Source organism: Podarcis cretensis (genome assembly GCF_951804945.1).
Source record: "Podarcis cretensis genome assembly, chromosome: 13".
Taxonomy (NCBI): domain Eukaryota; kingdom Metazoa; phylum Chordata; class Lepidosauria; order Squamata; family Lacertidae; genus Podarcis; species Podarcis cretensis.
Genome location: NC_137182.1, coordinates 51440713 through 51456383, shown reverse-complemented (window position 1 = coordinate 51456383; position 15671 = coordinate 51440713). Strand labels below are relative to the sequence as shown.

Genomic DNA, 15671 nt, shown 5'->3' with positions numbered 1-15671 from the left:
TTTGAAGAGTGTGGCTGGTGTGGCTCCTGAGCGATGGAGTTTCTTAATAGTTCAGCTACTAAAGTCGGCTTCCTTGTGTTCCCTTTTCTATTTGACTGTAAGCCTCAACCCAGGGACTGACTTATGGAAACATTTTGACTCATGGGTGCAGTGACACCTTTAGGTAGGGATGGAGAAGGCCCCTGCCTGAACTCTTAGAGAGTCGCACCCAGTTCATGTAGACAACGCTGAGCAAGGTGGCCTAACCAGGGAGAAACTCCATTTCGCTTGGATTTTAACGAGAAGTTCCCTAATTCAGACCCACAGAGAAACAGGGAGGGGCTGGCTTGGCACCATCCTGGTCCTTGACTGGTCTGCCCTTCCAGCTGGCAGGTGTGTGTGCTTTGTGCTCCAACAGTTTGTTTGACCTTTGGAATACCTGGCTGCAAGTAAGCGTGTTTGTGCTGTTCACAGTATGGGTTAGCGTTTGATCGCTGGCTGGGTGATTGCAGATTGGGCGGGCTGTGACCTTATGATACAAAAGTGCATAACGTTAGAATAAATTGCTTTCCAAAATTGGTATTTTAGTCCAAACGGCATACAAAAATGTGTTTTTTGGGGAGAAAATTGCACGAAGATGCTGATGAATTTTCTATATATTTATATAATTTTATTAAATTTTCTGTTTTACAGTTTAAAATACAGTGGTACCTCAGGTTAAGTACTTAATTTGTTCCAGAAGTCTGTTCTTAACCTGAAACTGTTCTTAACCTGAAGCACCACTTTAGCTAATGGGGCCTCCTGCTGCCGCCGTGCTGCCGGAGCACAATTTCTGTTCTCATCCTGAAGCAAAGTTCTTAACCCGAGGTACTATTTCTGGGTTAGTGGAGTCTGTAACCTGAAGTGTATGTAACCTGAAGCGTATGTAACCTGAGGTACCACTGTACTCATTTTACATCCTTAAGATATCAATGACTTCTCTTCTTCTCTTACCATGGTTCATTTTACATATCACAAATCCCTGCATGTTTTACAAAAACTATGCCATTCAGTCTTCCATTATTGCATCCATCAAAACTTATTTACGCTGTTGAATTTATCTTAATGCTGCCAATGTTTTCAGGTGTACACAGTTATTTCCCATATATTCAATAAATGTTTTTCAGTCTTCTTTAAGCGTATGCTCTTCTTGTTCTCTTATTCTATATGTTAAGTCTGCAATTTGTGCACACAGTGGTACCTTGGTTCTCAAACTTAATCCCTTCCAGAAGTCTGTTCCAAAACCAAAGCATTCCAAAACCAAGGTGAGCTTTCCCATAGAAAGTATTGCAAAATGGATTAATCCATTCCAGACTTTTAAAAACAACCCCTAAGACAGCAATTTAACATGAATTTCACTATCCAACGAGACCACTGATCCATAAAATGAAAGCAATAAACAATGTACTACAGTCACACAATCAATCAATCAATCAATCAGTAGCTGAACCGGGTTCCACACAGTCACAAAAACAAAACAAAAAGAGCCACAAAAACAAAAAAAGGCAAAAGAAATAGCAAAAACAGATAGACCTCAGCGTAACACTCAAAACGGAGCACGTTTGGCTTTCAAGAAAACTTCGCAAACCGGAACACTTCCAGGTTTGCAGTGTTTGGGTTCCAAGTTGTTTGAGTACCAAGGTGTTTGAGAACGAAGGGACCCCTGTATTCTGTCAACCTAAGTTGCCATTTTTCTTTGGTTGGGACCTCGCTCGTTTTCCATTTGGGGGCTAAAAAAACACGGGCCACATTAGTGGCATATGCTGATGGATTTTCATGAAGTTTCTTAAAAACCACACTGTGAATTCCTGTAGAAATGTAGAGAACTGGAATAATGAGAAACACAGTAAAACCAAATCTGACAGATCCATCTGTCCTTAGGCCTGACAGTTTCCTATGTGTATTTTCTGATCCATTCCTCCAACTTTCTCTGTGTTCCTCCCCTTTGTTCTCAGGCTACCCTCCTCCCCCCAGATTCTCTGTGTCCCCCAGACAAGACATCTACAGAACTGGCGAAGTGATAAACTTCACGTGCTCCGCTCCTGACCACCGTAACATATCTGGAGTCACCTTTTTCAGTCACCAATGGATACTGTATTTCCAGAAGCCTCCACCCACTGGGGGGGCATTAACACATGCCCTGTGCCTGTCTCCCCAGGACAGCGGCGAGTATTCCTGTACCTACAATGTTATACAATCGAGAGAGCAATCGCAGAGAAGCAACTCCATCCATATTGCAGTGATGGGTGAGGCCTCCTTTTTCGGGGTACGGCCAGGCAGACTTTGGGCGAGAAAATGTGCTTAGTAGAATCCAAATACCAGCTGAGAAGCAGACTTTTCCATTCGATCTTTTCATATGAGTAACCTTTTCACACCCCTCTTTTCTTCCGTGTTTTGTTTCTGCAACACCATCAGTATATGTAATAATAATAATGATGATGATAATAATGATAATAATAATAAACTTTTATTTATATCCCGCCCTTCCTAGCCGAAGTCAGGCTCAGGGCGGCTAACATCAAATATATAATATTGGTATGTCCAAATTAAAACATGTCCCTGCCCCCATGAGTGTGAGAGAAATAACAAAGGGAGAGGAAGGGAAGTTTAAAAATTACTCATGAGTAGGAATTCAGGGAGATGTTTTAGAGCAGCGGATCTCAACCTGTGGGTCCCCAGATGTTGTTGGACTACAACTCCCATCATCCCTGACCACTGGTCATGCTGGCTAGGAATGATGGGAGTTGTAGTCCAACAACATCTGGGGACCCACAGGTTGAGAAAGAGCCTAGCACTTGCTGATCAGAAGGTCGGTGGTTTGAATCCCTGCGACGGGGTGAGCTCCCGCTGCTCGGTCCCTGCTCCTGCCAACCTAGCAGTTCGAAAGCACGTCAAAGTGCAAGTAGATAAATAGGTACCGCTTCAGCGGGAAGGTAAATGGCGTTTCCATGCACTGCTCTGGTTCGCCAGAAGCAGCTTAGTCATGCTGGCCACATGACCCAGAAGCTGTACACTGGCTCCCTCGGCCAATAAAGCGAGATGAGCGCCGCAACCCCAGAGTCGGTCACAACTGGACCTAATGGTCAGGGGTCCCCTTTACCTTTACCTTAAGGACACAACAGTTCATGACCCGTGAAAAAGGTCCCTTCTCATTTCCTACTCCCCAAGTGTGATGTTCTCAGCCTTCCTACTGTAAGACCTTTCCGTTACATCAGCAGAGGGGTGAGGCTTGTCTACATCTTCCTGGAAGCTATTGTGTCAGTACTTCCATGTTCCCCATCTCCTCCACTTCAGTCCCCATCATTCCAAGCAATAATGATTCATACTGGCCCCAAACCCACAAACTCTGTCCCTCAGCTTGGGCAAAATACTGGACTGCCCCAGTCCATCCATGTGGACCTCAGCCTCAATCATTTTGATTCAGGAAGTTCGCTTATGCTGAATCATGTGGGAAGATTGTGGGTAGCAGGAGAATATCTTTTTGATTATATATTATCCTTCCTAACTCATGCTGGTTAGTTTATTCATATAGCAGAGTACATCCCCCTCTTTACACAGCAGGAAGCGCCCTGCAGATTCGTTAGAATCTCTTAAGTTCTATTATTCCTGGTAAGGCCCCTTTGATTCCCTCCGAAAAGAATGGAGACACAACAGTCTTCTTTTTAAAGCAATGAGAAGTTTACTCACATTCAGTTCACAGTTGGATCCCTGAAGGCAGGCTTTAGCTTAGAGTTACAGAAGAGGGTTTGAGTTGGTCCCATATGGGAACTCATCCCACATGCTGCTGGCTGAGAGGAATTCTCAGCCCTACCAGGAAATGCGAGGGATTGATTCTAGGACTAGCAGATAGATGCTCTGCCACTGAGCCACAGCTTTTCCTAATCTTGCGGTCCCTCCTAACCCCCTCTCCTTTGTGGCTGGCTCCTCCAGATCCTCTTCCTCCTCCAGTACTGAAAACGGACCCTCCGTCCAGAGTGGTGAACAAAGGAGACCCCTTGCTCCTCACTTGCTTGGCCAAAGGAGGCGGCGTGGAGAAAAGATTCCATTTCTTCAGGGATGGTGTTGAGATGATCTCCGACAGCGGTGGGTCCCTGCGGTTCTCCAGAGAACATGGGGGTGCCTCCGCAGGTGTGTCTGTCAACATCCTGAAGGCTAAGCTCAACCACACCGGGGAATTTGCCTGCAGGTATGAGGAAAAAACAAGCAGGGGGTGGATCGTCTCTCCGTGGAGTCAGAAGGTGTACCTCACAGGTGAGTGGTTTCCAACTGGTGGCAATAGTTGGGGGTTAGGGTCTGCTTTAGCGTTGGGACCCTCCCCTCTTTGATGTTTGAGTTCAAAGCCCCCCATAGGCTTTGTGGGGTGTAATCCATGAAAGGCAGCCAAGTACAACATTCATTGAAATGCTAGAGAAGACATGCGAGGGGATGTTTGCTCCAGCCAGTCGAAACTTCCTGTTCCTCCTGGCTGGAGCATCCTTCCCTTCACATGTGATAGAAGGTGGGTGTGACCTAACCTGTCCAGCTAACAAAAGGACAAGTCATGCAGCTACCTTTCCCTTTTTTGACTTCCTTCCTCTTTTGACCAGCTTTTAGCTAAGACTGCTCTGCTAGCAGAAGCACTGGGATTATTCCTCCTTATGGGGTAGATTCCACATGTACATATTTGTAACTAAGTCTGCCTTCAGGAATCCAACTGTGAACTGATGTAAGTAAACTTCTTTTATTGACTTTGAATAAGATTGTGGCGTCTTTATTCTTTTAAGAGGGATTCAAGGGAACTTACCAGGAACGTACAATTCAATCCGAAGACAGAACGAATTGTATAATAGCGAGAGGCTCGCACAAGCCTGCAACCAGCTATCCGCTGTGCATGTAAAAAGGGGGAATGTAACTCTGCTAAGTAAAGGAACTTGCTAGCATAAGTTAGCAAGGATATTAATAAACAATATATCCTCTCCTGCCACCCTGAACATTCCCACAGCTGATGGGGTCCAAAGGAAAGCAAAGCAAGACGTTTGGCACCAGCTTGGCTGCAGGAGTTGCCAGAAGGAGTACAAGGCCCCGTCCAACCGCCTTAGGGACTTTTTAGGGTTTCCTCTTGAGCCTTTTCTTCTCCCCAAGATATCCCGCAAGGCAGCGGAGGTTGAGGGTCAGAGTCCCCTTCCCAAGCCCCACCTGCCCCTCACTTCTCTCTACAGCATGTGCAGTGGTTCCCATCTGTGGAATGCTCTCCCCAGGTAAGTTCGCCTGGTGCCTTCATTATACACCTTTTGGCACCAGGCGAAAACGTTCCTTTTTAACCAGACCTTTGGTTGATCTGTTTGACATCCCATACCCTTTAAGATGTAGCTCTTTTCTGGGGTGTGTGTGTGTTTATTTGGATTATGTATTGTCAGGGGCTCAGGAGCAGAGGCACAGGGAAGAGAGGAGATGGATAGCGAAGGGGAAGAATCCGAGGGGAGCGTAGGAGAAGAGGACAGTGGACCGAGGGATTCCATGAGCCTCTCCAGCGAATCGGAAGATTCACAGAAGGGGGCGCCCGTGGCCAGGGGTAGGGGGTTCCCAAGGGGAACGCCCCAGGAGCAAGGGGGCAGCAGGGACTCCCAGAGCAGTAGCTGGAAATCAGGACCAGCTTCCCCACCAGAGCAGAGTGGGGGGGAAGAGTCCCAAGGATCGGGGCCAGTGCATTCCCCACCAGGGAGAGAAGATAAGGCAGGGCTGACCACGCCTCCATCAGAAAGTCGGACAACGGAGGAGAGGTCAGATCCGGCCAGTGTCCCGGAAGAGGGAAGCAGTGACCGAAGTAGTGTAACGGTTAGGAGAAAGGTCACTGGGCTGGCGCGAGAGGCAAGTTCAAATGTACAGGAGCGCGGGACAGCAGAGAATGAGGATTGGGAACCGGGTCCTAAAGCCCGCCGGAGGGAGGGGGAGGAGCTAAGCGACTCAGCGTCGGAAGAGTCCAGAAAGGGCAATGCCCCAGCGGGCAGGAGGACCCAGAGGAGGAGAGAGCAGCGTAAAAGGTGAAGCAGGGCTAGGATCTTAAACTGGTGTCATAGGGGAGGAGACTCAGACAGGACTTCGCCGATCTAGGGTTTAAGACGTAGGGCTGCACGCTGTGGCTTTGAAATGGAAACTGAACTTCAATAAAGACTTTTGTACATTACTACAGCCTAGCGTTGGTCCTCTGTGAGCTGGGACCTAGAGGCAGCTCTGACATGTATGTTGTGATCTTTTCTGTGAACCACCCTGAGACCTCTGGGTATATGGTGGCATATAATTTCAATACTACTACTACTACTACTACTACTAATAATAATATGCAGAAACCGCCTTCTTGACTGTCGGACCCACTATTTGGAGCCTGTCTTCACATGCACTTTAATTTGCAAAACAAATCCTATTTTATATTAAAACAGGCATTATAAACAGATGGTGATATTAGCTTGTATGATCACTGTGTTTTTAACTTCAGTGAATTACTGTTATTGTGTCTTCAACAGCAATGGCTACAATGGAGTCCGTCCCCCCCCCCCAATTATTCATACCAACAGCTGAATCTCCTTCTTTCCTTTCTGCAGTTTGGGCACCAAATTCCTCTTCTCCACCCCTGCTATATGCATGTTTGGCAATTCCACTGGCAATCCTGATGGTCCCTCTTGCTTTTTACTGCACGAGAAGGAATAGAGGTAGGTGATGCTGAGAACTGTGGCCCTCTCCTGTCATTTCCTATTAGGGGATGGTGCTCTTCTCCGCGTCACGAGAGTGGTGGTCATGGAAGCAATGTTGGTTAAAAGCAAGCATTTATTTTGTCTTCCTTCATATTGGATGTGGTTAGGGTGTGGGAGGGAGCCTTGTCTGTGTCTGTCCTGTGGAACTCCCAGCCACAAGAGGTTTATTTTCAGGACCAGCCCTGTCTCACCATCTTTCTTCTCTTTTCTCTCTCCATTTCCACTTTGGAAGCGTTGAAATCCGAGCAGGAAAACAAGGAAGAAGCGAATTCCGAGTACCTTGAAATGTTCAGCGCCACTAGGAAGCCTCAGAGGTAATGGCAACTAATGCTGGTATAACACTGATGTGATGTGTGTCTTCATGATTTCTTATTTATTTAAAGCATTTCTTCCAAAAAGTGTTCCTACACTGGCCGACCAAAATAACAATGGTCGTGGCACACAAGGAGGAAGGGAGGAGCGAAAGAGCCAGTTCAGGCAGCAGTTGAGTTCTTAAAGTTTTGAACATAGTTGGAGGCAAAGAGCACCCACAAACTATGCAAGGAGTTTCCAGAGGGGAGGAAAACTTGAACCCAGAGCCTGGCAACCTGGAAATGCAGGAGAGACTTATCAGTCAAGAGAGGGACAATGTCTTGTTGGCTGGGAGATAAAAGGACGAAAGGCGACTGGAGGAACAGGCAGCGGGGGGTGTCCCAGGCAGAAAAAGGAGCAAAGAGACCCCACAGGAAGAATCATAGAATTGTAGAATTGGAAGGGACCCAGGGGATCATCTAGTCCAACCCCCCTGCAATGCAGGGAAATGCAGCTGCCCCTTATGGGGATCAAACTTGCAACCTTGGCATCATCAGCACCACGCTTTAGCCAACTGAGCTATCCAGGAAGAAGGACAAGTTTGGGCATGGCAGATAAGGAGGGGGAAATACATTTAAAAAATTAAAAAATTGTCCAGTAGCACCTTGGAGACCAACTAAGTTTGTTCTTGGTATGAGCTTTCGTGTGCATGTACACTTCTTCAGATACACTGAACCAGAAGTCACCAGACCCTTCTATATAGTGAGAAGGTGGGGAGGGGTATTACTCAGAAGGGTGGTGGGAATGGGTGATTGGCTGATAGTGGTAAACAGTCGACACCTTTCAGCCAATCACCCATTCCCACCACCGTTCTGAGTAACACCCCTCCCTGTCTCACTACATATAAGGGTCTGGTGACTTCTGTTTCAGTGTATCTGAAGAAGTGTGCATGCTCACGAAAGCTCATACCAAGAACAAACTCAATTGGTCTCCAAGGTGCTACTGGACAATTTTTTAATTTATATATATATATTTCTACTGCGTCAGACCAACACCGCTACCTACCTGAATCAGGAGGGGGAAATGATTGGCATGTTGGAGAGAAGGGAAGATGTCTGTAAGGGATGAGGTGGCTGGGACAGGGACAGAGCCAGTGGACAGGGAAAGTTGGGGGCAGAAGGGGTGAGGGGAGCAGAGCAGGATTCCAGGTTGCCGGATGCTGGGCTAGATGACCCTTGGGGGTTCCCTTTAATTCTTTGATTCTATGATTCTTCTAATGTCTATTCTGGACCCAGGAGGGCAGGCAGCTCCTGCTACATGGTTCTGTCCTCAGACAGATGCTTTGATGGCCATTTGGACTTCTCACAAGAAGGGGATTCCTTGAGTTACTTGGCCCTTCACCTTTGCCGTGAGATGCTGTGTGTATTCTCTGTGTAAGAACTGGGACGGAAACTGTGGAAACATTTAAAAATAGAATAAAATAGTTTAGTGAGGTTATTTTCCCCTCCATTCATGGCTGGGATTGGGAGATTCTTCCTGTCTTTCATGTTGAAACCATCAGTTCCTCCGTGAAACCTTTAAGAATACAATAACTGCCTCCCCCCCCCCCCCAATTTCTATTTAAGGAAATAGAAACTGAGCTATGGGATTGGCTGCTGCAGGATGTGGTTTAGATGCCTTTTGAAAAGAGGTACATTTGTGAAGAATATTCTGCCAAAACATTTTAGTCATGACAGCTAAGTAGATCTTCACTGTGCAGAAGCAGTCTACCTCTGAATTGCTGTGCACTGGAGATAAGCAAAAGAGGAGGGTGGCCTGTTTGTGAGTTGCCCAGGAGTGTCCAGCTGACTGCTGTCAAAACTGAATGAAGGGAACTCTCAATTTGCTCCCAACAGCCTTGGGGGGATCATCATCATTCTTTGAACATGTCCCTCAATTTCCTTCTTTTCAGGACTCAGACGCCTTTTACTGCCTTGCTGCCCCCTGCTTTGCCGCAGCCCCCAATATCGCAATCATGGATGGAGAGCGGAGCCAAACTGGCCGAAGACCAGGAGGAAGATCTCTACAACAACATTCCCCTTCAGGGCAAGAAGAGAGCAGAACGATACAGAGATTCTGAAGAAGAATGAGCCATTGGGGAGATTAAAATATTCAGATGGGGATTTACGACCAGGGAGATGGGATGGAAGGGGTCAGGGAAGAGGGCAGTGTTCTGCCTTCCCCTGCCTATTCCAGCATATGGCTTGGCTCACTTTCTGCAACACTTTCCTCAAGAGCAGGGGTCAGCAAACTTTTTCAGCAGTGCACTGTCCCTCAGACCTTGTTGGGGGGCCGGACTATATTTTGAAGGAAAAAATACGAACAAATTCCTATGCCCCACAAATAAACAGAGATGCATTTTAAATAAAAGCACACATTCTATTCATGTAAAAACACGCAGATTCCCGGACCGTCCACGGGCCGGGTTTAGAAGGCAATTGGGCCTTTTCCATTCTCATTTAAATCTTCTGACATATCCAAGTACAGCCCCCCCCCCCAATCATCCCCTGACCATTGACCATGCTGGCTTGGACAGATACATTTTGGTCCAACAACAACTGGAAGGCTACAGGTTCCCCGAGGCTTGTTCTAGGTAGAGGACAGAGGGCCTTCTTGGTAGTGGCACCCTCCCTGTGGAATGCCCTCCCTTCAGATATCAAGGAAATAAACACCTATCTGACTTTTGGAGGACATCTGAAGGCAGCCCTCTTTAGGGAAGTTTTAAAGACTTGATGTTTTTATTATGTTTTTAGATAATGGGCAGGATATAAATAATAAAATTATTATTATTATTATTAAAGAAAAGGAATTGCAATAGCTAGATGTGCCATTGGAAGTTTATGTCCTCTGGCCTTGTCAAGGTTATCCAAGGATACAATCTGAGAGATTGCGTGTTCCAACATAGATGCCAAATTGTGAGAGTGTTGCAGCATAAACTCTGCAACAGGTGGCAGCAGCGACAAATTTAAAATAGACTCTCAATACTTCAGCCAACCAGCAGGTGAATGCAGAGTCTCCAATAGATCCTTCTGGTGTCTGAAGCATCAGCTAGTCAGAAACGGAAGCAGGATGGAGGATTTGTAAATGGGCATTTGCAAGGGATTGGCGGAGGAGGCTGAAGAGAGTGAGCTTGTGTCTTTTGGATTAAGGCTGGTTGCTTGTCTGAGCTGTTTGGAGCCTTATTTGTGAGTTTTTTTGTAGGTGGGGCTGTGTGCTCTGCTAGAATTTCAATAGGGACAAATGTCAGGTTCTGACTTGGGCAGAAGTAACCAGCTGCATCAGTACAGTGGTACCTCGGGTTAAGTACTTAATTCGTTCTGGAGGTCCGTACTTAACCTGAAACTGTTCTTAACCTGAAGCACCACTTTAGCTAATGGGGCCTCCCGCTGCCACCGCGCCACCGGAGCACGATTTCTGTTCTCATCCTGAAGCAAAATTCTTAACCTGAAGCACTATTTCTGGGTTAGCGGAGTCTGTAACCTGAGGCGTATGTAACCTGAAGCGTTACATGCCACTGTATAAGCTGGGGGCATCTGGCTTGCTGGGGGTACATGTGAAAAGGATCTAGGGGTCTTAGTAGACCACAGGCTTAACATGAGTCAATGGGGTCATACGGCAGAAAAAGAAAAAGAAAAGCTAATGCTATTCTAAAAAAAAGGTAAAGGGACCCCTGACCATTAGGTCCAGTCGTGACCGACTCTGGGTTGCGGCGCTCATCTCGCTTTATTGGCCAAGGGTGCCAGCATTCAGCTTCCAGGTCATGTGGCCGGCATGACTAAGCTGCTTCTGGCGAACCAGAGCAGCGCACGGAAACACTGTTTACCTTCCTGCTGGAGTGGTACCTATTTATCTACTTGCACTTTGACGTGCTTTCAACCTGCTAGGTTGGCTGGAGCAGGGACCGAGCAACGGGAGCTCACCCTGTTGTGGGGATTCAAACTGCCAACCTTCTGATCAGCAAGTCCTAGGCTCTGTGGTTTAACCCACAGCGCCACCCGCATCCCTCAATGCTATTCTAGGCTGCATCAACAGAAGTACAGCGTCCATATCAAGGGAGCTCATAGCAGGACCCTCTTCTGCCCGGGTCAAACTCCACCTGAAGTATTGTGTCCAGGTCTGGGCACCGCAATTTAAGAAGGATATCAAAAAGCTGGAAAGTGGACAAAGGAGGGCAACCAAGATGATCAAGGGTCTGGAAACCAAGGCTTAGGAGAAATCGTTTTGAGGGAATTGGGTATGTTTAGGCTGGAAAAGAGGAGACTGAGAAGAAAGATGGTCTTTAAATATCTAAAGGGCTGTCACATGGGAGATGGAGCAAGCTTGTTTTCTCCTGCTCTGGAGGGTAGGACCCAAGGCAACTGCTTCAAGTTACAAGAAAGGTGTTATGTACTGAGTCAAATAGGATCCAAACTGCAGCAGTCTGATTGGTCCTAGAACAATAGGATCCAAAAGGCAGCAGTCTGATTGGTCCTAGAACAATAGGATTCAGAATGCAGCAGTCTGATTGGTCCTAGAACAATGCAGCAGTATGATTGGTTGGCAGGAACCACCCAGTCATGCTCCAGATTGAAGTGAATCCACAACCTGATTGGCTTACAGTAGAATTCCGGAATTAGCCAATCATGTGCAGCCCATTGTGTAAATAATGTATATAAAGCAGATACCTTGAGGGGACTTTCATTCATTCCTCCTCACCACTATGAGCTGAATAAAGAGCATGAAATCACTTTGCGACTCTGAGTATATTTCAAAAGGAGATTCTGACTCAACATCAGGAATAACTTTTTGAGGCTAAGAGCTGTTTGACGGACTCCTTTCCCTGGTGGTTTTTAAGGAGAGGTTGGATGGCCGTCTGTCATGGATGCTTTAGTTAAGATTCCTGTATTGCAGGGGGCTGGACGCACTTCTAGAATTCTTTTCTCTTTTTGGACAAAGTAATAATCATAAATAAATCAGAATGAAAATGTGCACCCCACCACCGAGATCATTCCACTATAACTATCCAGACTCCCAGAATTTCAACACTTTGACCCCTTTCCGTTTAAACAATACAAATTCTACAAACACCTTCCATACCTCCTCAAAATCATTTCTTATATTCCCTGTCTTACCTTAATAGCACATGTTAATTTATCATTCATAGCTATATCCCACACCTCTTTATACCATACTTTATACTGACTTCCCACCCCTTAGACGTTCCCTCTATTTTCCTCCCTCCTTCGCTGCTCTCAGTACAATAACTTTTCCAACTTTGGTTTCAAAATTCACTCATCCTTTCTCCCTGCACATCGCCTGCACAATTACCAATTTATGCTATGGCTTCTGTACATTATTATAACCCATCCTCAAAACAATTGAGTAAGAGTAAACCTAAGGAGCGCCATGACAGAAAGCTGAGGAAATCTATTTAATCCATTTCAGCATTCCAACTTTTGTATGTTTCAAATCTTTCTCAGTTTTACTGCTTTCTCCTTTGTAAACTGCTTTGGGGGTTCTTTCTTTTCTTTTTCTTTTTGCAAACAAGAGGAGTATAGATATAAATAAATAAAATAAATGGGTTGTTCCTGAGGAGATGCTTTTTCTCCTCCGAAATGAGACACTTTCCTCAGAAAGGGGACCCTTTTTCTCCTCAGAACAGGCCGGGATAGGAAGAAACTGAGCCGAAGCCGAGGCCTTTTCCCGCCTTTTTCCTCCCCCTAGAAGAGGCTTCCTCAGCCTCGGTGGCCCTCCAGATGTTTTTAGGCCTACAACTCCCATGATCCCTAGCTAGCAGGAGCAGTGGTCCGGGATGATGGGAATTGTAGTCTCGAAACCTCTGGCGGGCCGAGGTTGAGGAAGCCTCTTCTAGAAAGTGCTGGAAGAGCTGCCCCTCCCCCTCTCTCCTCAGGGAGAGTCAGGGGAGCCTTGGCAAGGCCGGGAAGGCAACCATCTTTCTTTCGTGGGGATCCAAAAAGTTCTTTCTTGTCCTCTTCCCAGGGACAACTTATTTATTTCATAAAATTGATAGGCTCTTGATCGTGAGGGAGGCAGTCTGGAAAAAGAAGGATTTGTCCTCATATCCGGAGGCCTCCTAAGCAGCCACAGTTTGAAATCCATTCATTCACGTAATTCCCTCAGGCGCCCATGAGGGGTTTTGGGGGGGTCCCTGGCCAGAGGAGGGCTTGGGGTTCCCCTCCTGCCTCAAGCAGAAGATTCGGGGGCTTCCACCGGTTTTCCTGGTCTTCTCCCTCAGCTTGGAAAACGTCACATTTGCCTCTCTTTCCCCTCAGTTTCCCAATTCATTGCCCTAAGGAGCCCCTGAAATACACTCAACAAACAATACAAGCAACACGCAGACCAGTATACTAGATAGCACTGTAATTCTTATTGCATAATATCCATGATTGAGTAACAAAAACAAAATGTGTGCACTTGTAAATTCTCTAATATATTTCAAATCAATTGAACATCTCCTGAAAAACGCTCAGCAGTTTAATTTTCTGTACAATCTCTTCTTCTTTTTTGTTTGTTTGTTTAGTCATTTGTTTTATTGGTTTTATGTACAGTCTTTACAACAGAGGACTTTACAACCAAAATAAACTTTTACAACAGAAAACTTTACAACCAAAAGAAACCAATAACATGACTCTCATGTTTTCATTTGTACTAAATCCTTCTCAAATTTCCTTATTTTACTATTCATTGACTTAAATCTTCTTCTTTTAAATTTAAGCTCTGAAACCAAACCAATATATCCCTGTATGCATTCCCATTCTTTGTAAGTTTTTTGCTTATAGCAGCTTCTAATTGATGCCGTTAGTTTTGCCATCTCCGCAAATTCACAAATTTTAGCTGGCCGTTCTAATAATTCAGGCATTTTTTCTGATTTCCTTTGGTTTTTTTGTGTGTGTTTTTTTGCCACTACTATTCTCGCCCCTGCTGTTGCATACGGGAATACGTTCTTTTTGTCCATTTTCTGTACAATCTCATGTAACCATAAAACTGTAGAGTTGCAATGCTAAGCATCCAGGACAGAGGGCCATCCCCTTCTTCTTTGCCGATCCTTCATATTAAGATTGTCTTCCACGAACACGACCTTAACAATGAATTTATAAGTGACTGTGGAGGCCAATTCTGGATCCACACGTCCTTCCACAGTGGGGACATAGTTTTCCGGGTGGGAGTCCATCACGGTGTGGGTTTACCACGCATGCCTTCCTCTTAGCACATTTCTCCCTTGCGTCCTGAGTTCGAGTGTCTTCAAAGCCCATTACACCTTTGGTCAAGGCTGTTCTCCAACTGATGCGCTGGCAGGCCAGTGTTTCCCAGTTGCCAGTGTTTATACTACATATTAAAAAGATTTGCCTTGAGAGAGTCTTTAAACATCTCTTTTGTATTTTGCTTTCCATTCTTGAGTTGGGAATAGGGTAGTTGCTTTGAGAGGTTGTGGGCTCTCCTTCCTTGGAGGTTTTTCAACAGAGGTTGGATGGCTGTCTGTCATGGATGCTTTCGTTAAGATTCCTGTATCGCAGGGGGCTGGACTCAGAGTCCCTTCAAACTCTCACGTTCTAGAATTCTTTTCTTCTTCTTTTTTTGACAAAGTAATAATAAAAAATAAATCAGAATGAAAATGTGCACCCCCACCACTGAGATCATTCCACTTTAACTATCCAGCCTCCCCAAAATTCAACACTTCTTGTGATAGTTTGACCCCTTTCCATTTAAACAATACAAATTCTACAAACACCCTTCATACCTCCACAAAACCATTTCTTATATTCCCTGTCTTACCTTAATAGCACATGTTAATTTATCATTCATAGCTATATCCCACACCTCTTTATACCATTCTTCCATTTTATATCCTGCTTGCCCCTTCCACTTCCTAGCTATAATAATTTGTGCAGCTGTCAATAAATTTGTGAGCAAGTCCTTCATACCCTGTGAACCGTCTGCCCCACTGGAGTGGAAAGTTCTAGAATTTTGAATTCTATGGGCCACACTAAACAGGCTGAGCCATCAGTGACTGGGTGTCACAGAGATGCATATATAAAATTTACTTTTCACAGCCCCAGAGTCAGAGGAAGTGGGAGAAAGGCTATGAATAAGACAAGACATGTGACGGTGGTCAAGAGCTGTTGGCCACAGGCCAGACCTCAAGCATTTACAACATGCTTTGCATCAAATAAGCTGTCATTTGGGGGTGTGAAGAGGGTGGAGGACTTGCTTACAGACTTGTGTATATTTATAGATATAAAATCACATTGTCAGAGGCAAATATTTGAAGCTTTCTTATTCCAGGAACTTAGGCTGGGTACAGACTTATACCTTCAAATCACATTTGAAGAACATTCCTTCCTTCCAAGAATTCAGGGCACTGTAGTTTGCTAAGGGTTTCCTCGGGTTTGTGAACGGAATAATTTGAGGCAGATTGTCTGGGATTTCTCAGTCAGGGACATGCAAGCCATGGTTAATGGGAAGAGAGGAATGAAATGAGAAGTGAAATTAGGAAGTGAAGAAAGATTGCCAACCTTGTGTCTTTCCCCATGAAAAAGCCATTGGCGTCAAGGACACTTTTTTCAAGCCCTCCCTCTGCTTCTCCTTCACATCACC

At 45.5% G+C, this 15671-nt stretch overlaps 2 protein-coding genes across 10 annotated transcripts in view; both read left to right on the top strand.

Annotated features, from left to right (window-relative positions):
- Positions 1 to 9809, top strand: part of LOC307202231 (roundabout homolog 1-like) — a 31431-nt gene extending 21622 nt beyond the window's left edge. For both annotated transcript variants that reach the window (XM_079952052.1, XM_079952055.1), the window contains 5 exons: positions 1974 to 2264; positions 3949 to 4269; positions 6597 to 6704; positions 6979 to 7060; positions 8989 to 9809. In XM_079952052.1, coding sequence (XP_079808178.1) covers positions 1974 to 2264; positions 3949 to 4269; positions 6597 to 6704; positions 6979 to 7060; positions 8989 to 9166 — 980 coding nt within the window. In that variant the 3' untranslated portion in view covers positions 9167 to 9809. The remainder of the gene's footprint in view (positions 1 to 1973; positions 2265 to 3948; positions 4270 to 6596; positions 6705 to 6978; positions 7061 to 8988) is intronic.
- LOC307202117 (Fc receptor-like protein 5) overlaps positions 1 to 15671 on the top strand; it is a 109318-nt gene that overhangs the window by 74792 nt on the left and 18855 nt on the right. The window contains exon 1 of one of the 8 annotated variants that reach the window (XM_079951785.1): positions 12226 to 12513. The exons of 6 other annotated variants lie outside the window; for them this stretch is intronic. The gene's annotated coding sequence lies outside the window, so the exon portion shown is untranslated. Of the gene's footprint in view, positions 1 to 12225; positions 12514 to 14260; positions 15462 to 15671 lie in introns of those variants that run through there. One more of the 8 variants, XM_079951786.1, reaches the window with a different exon arrangement.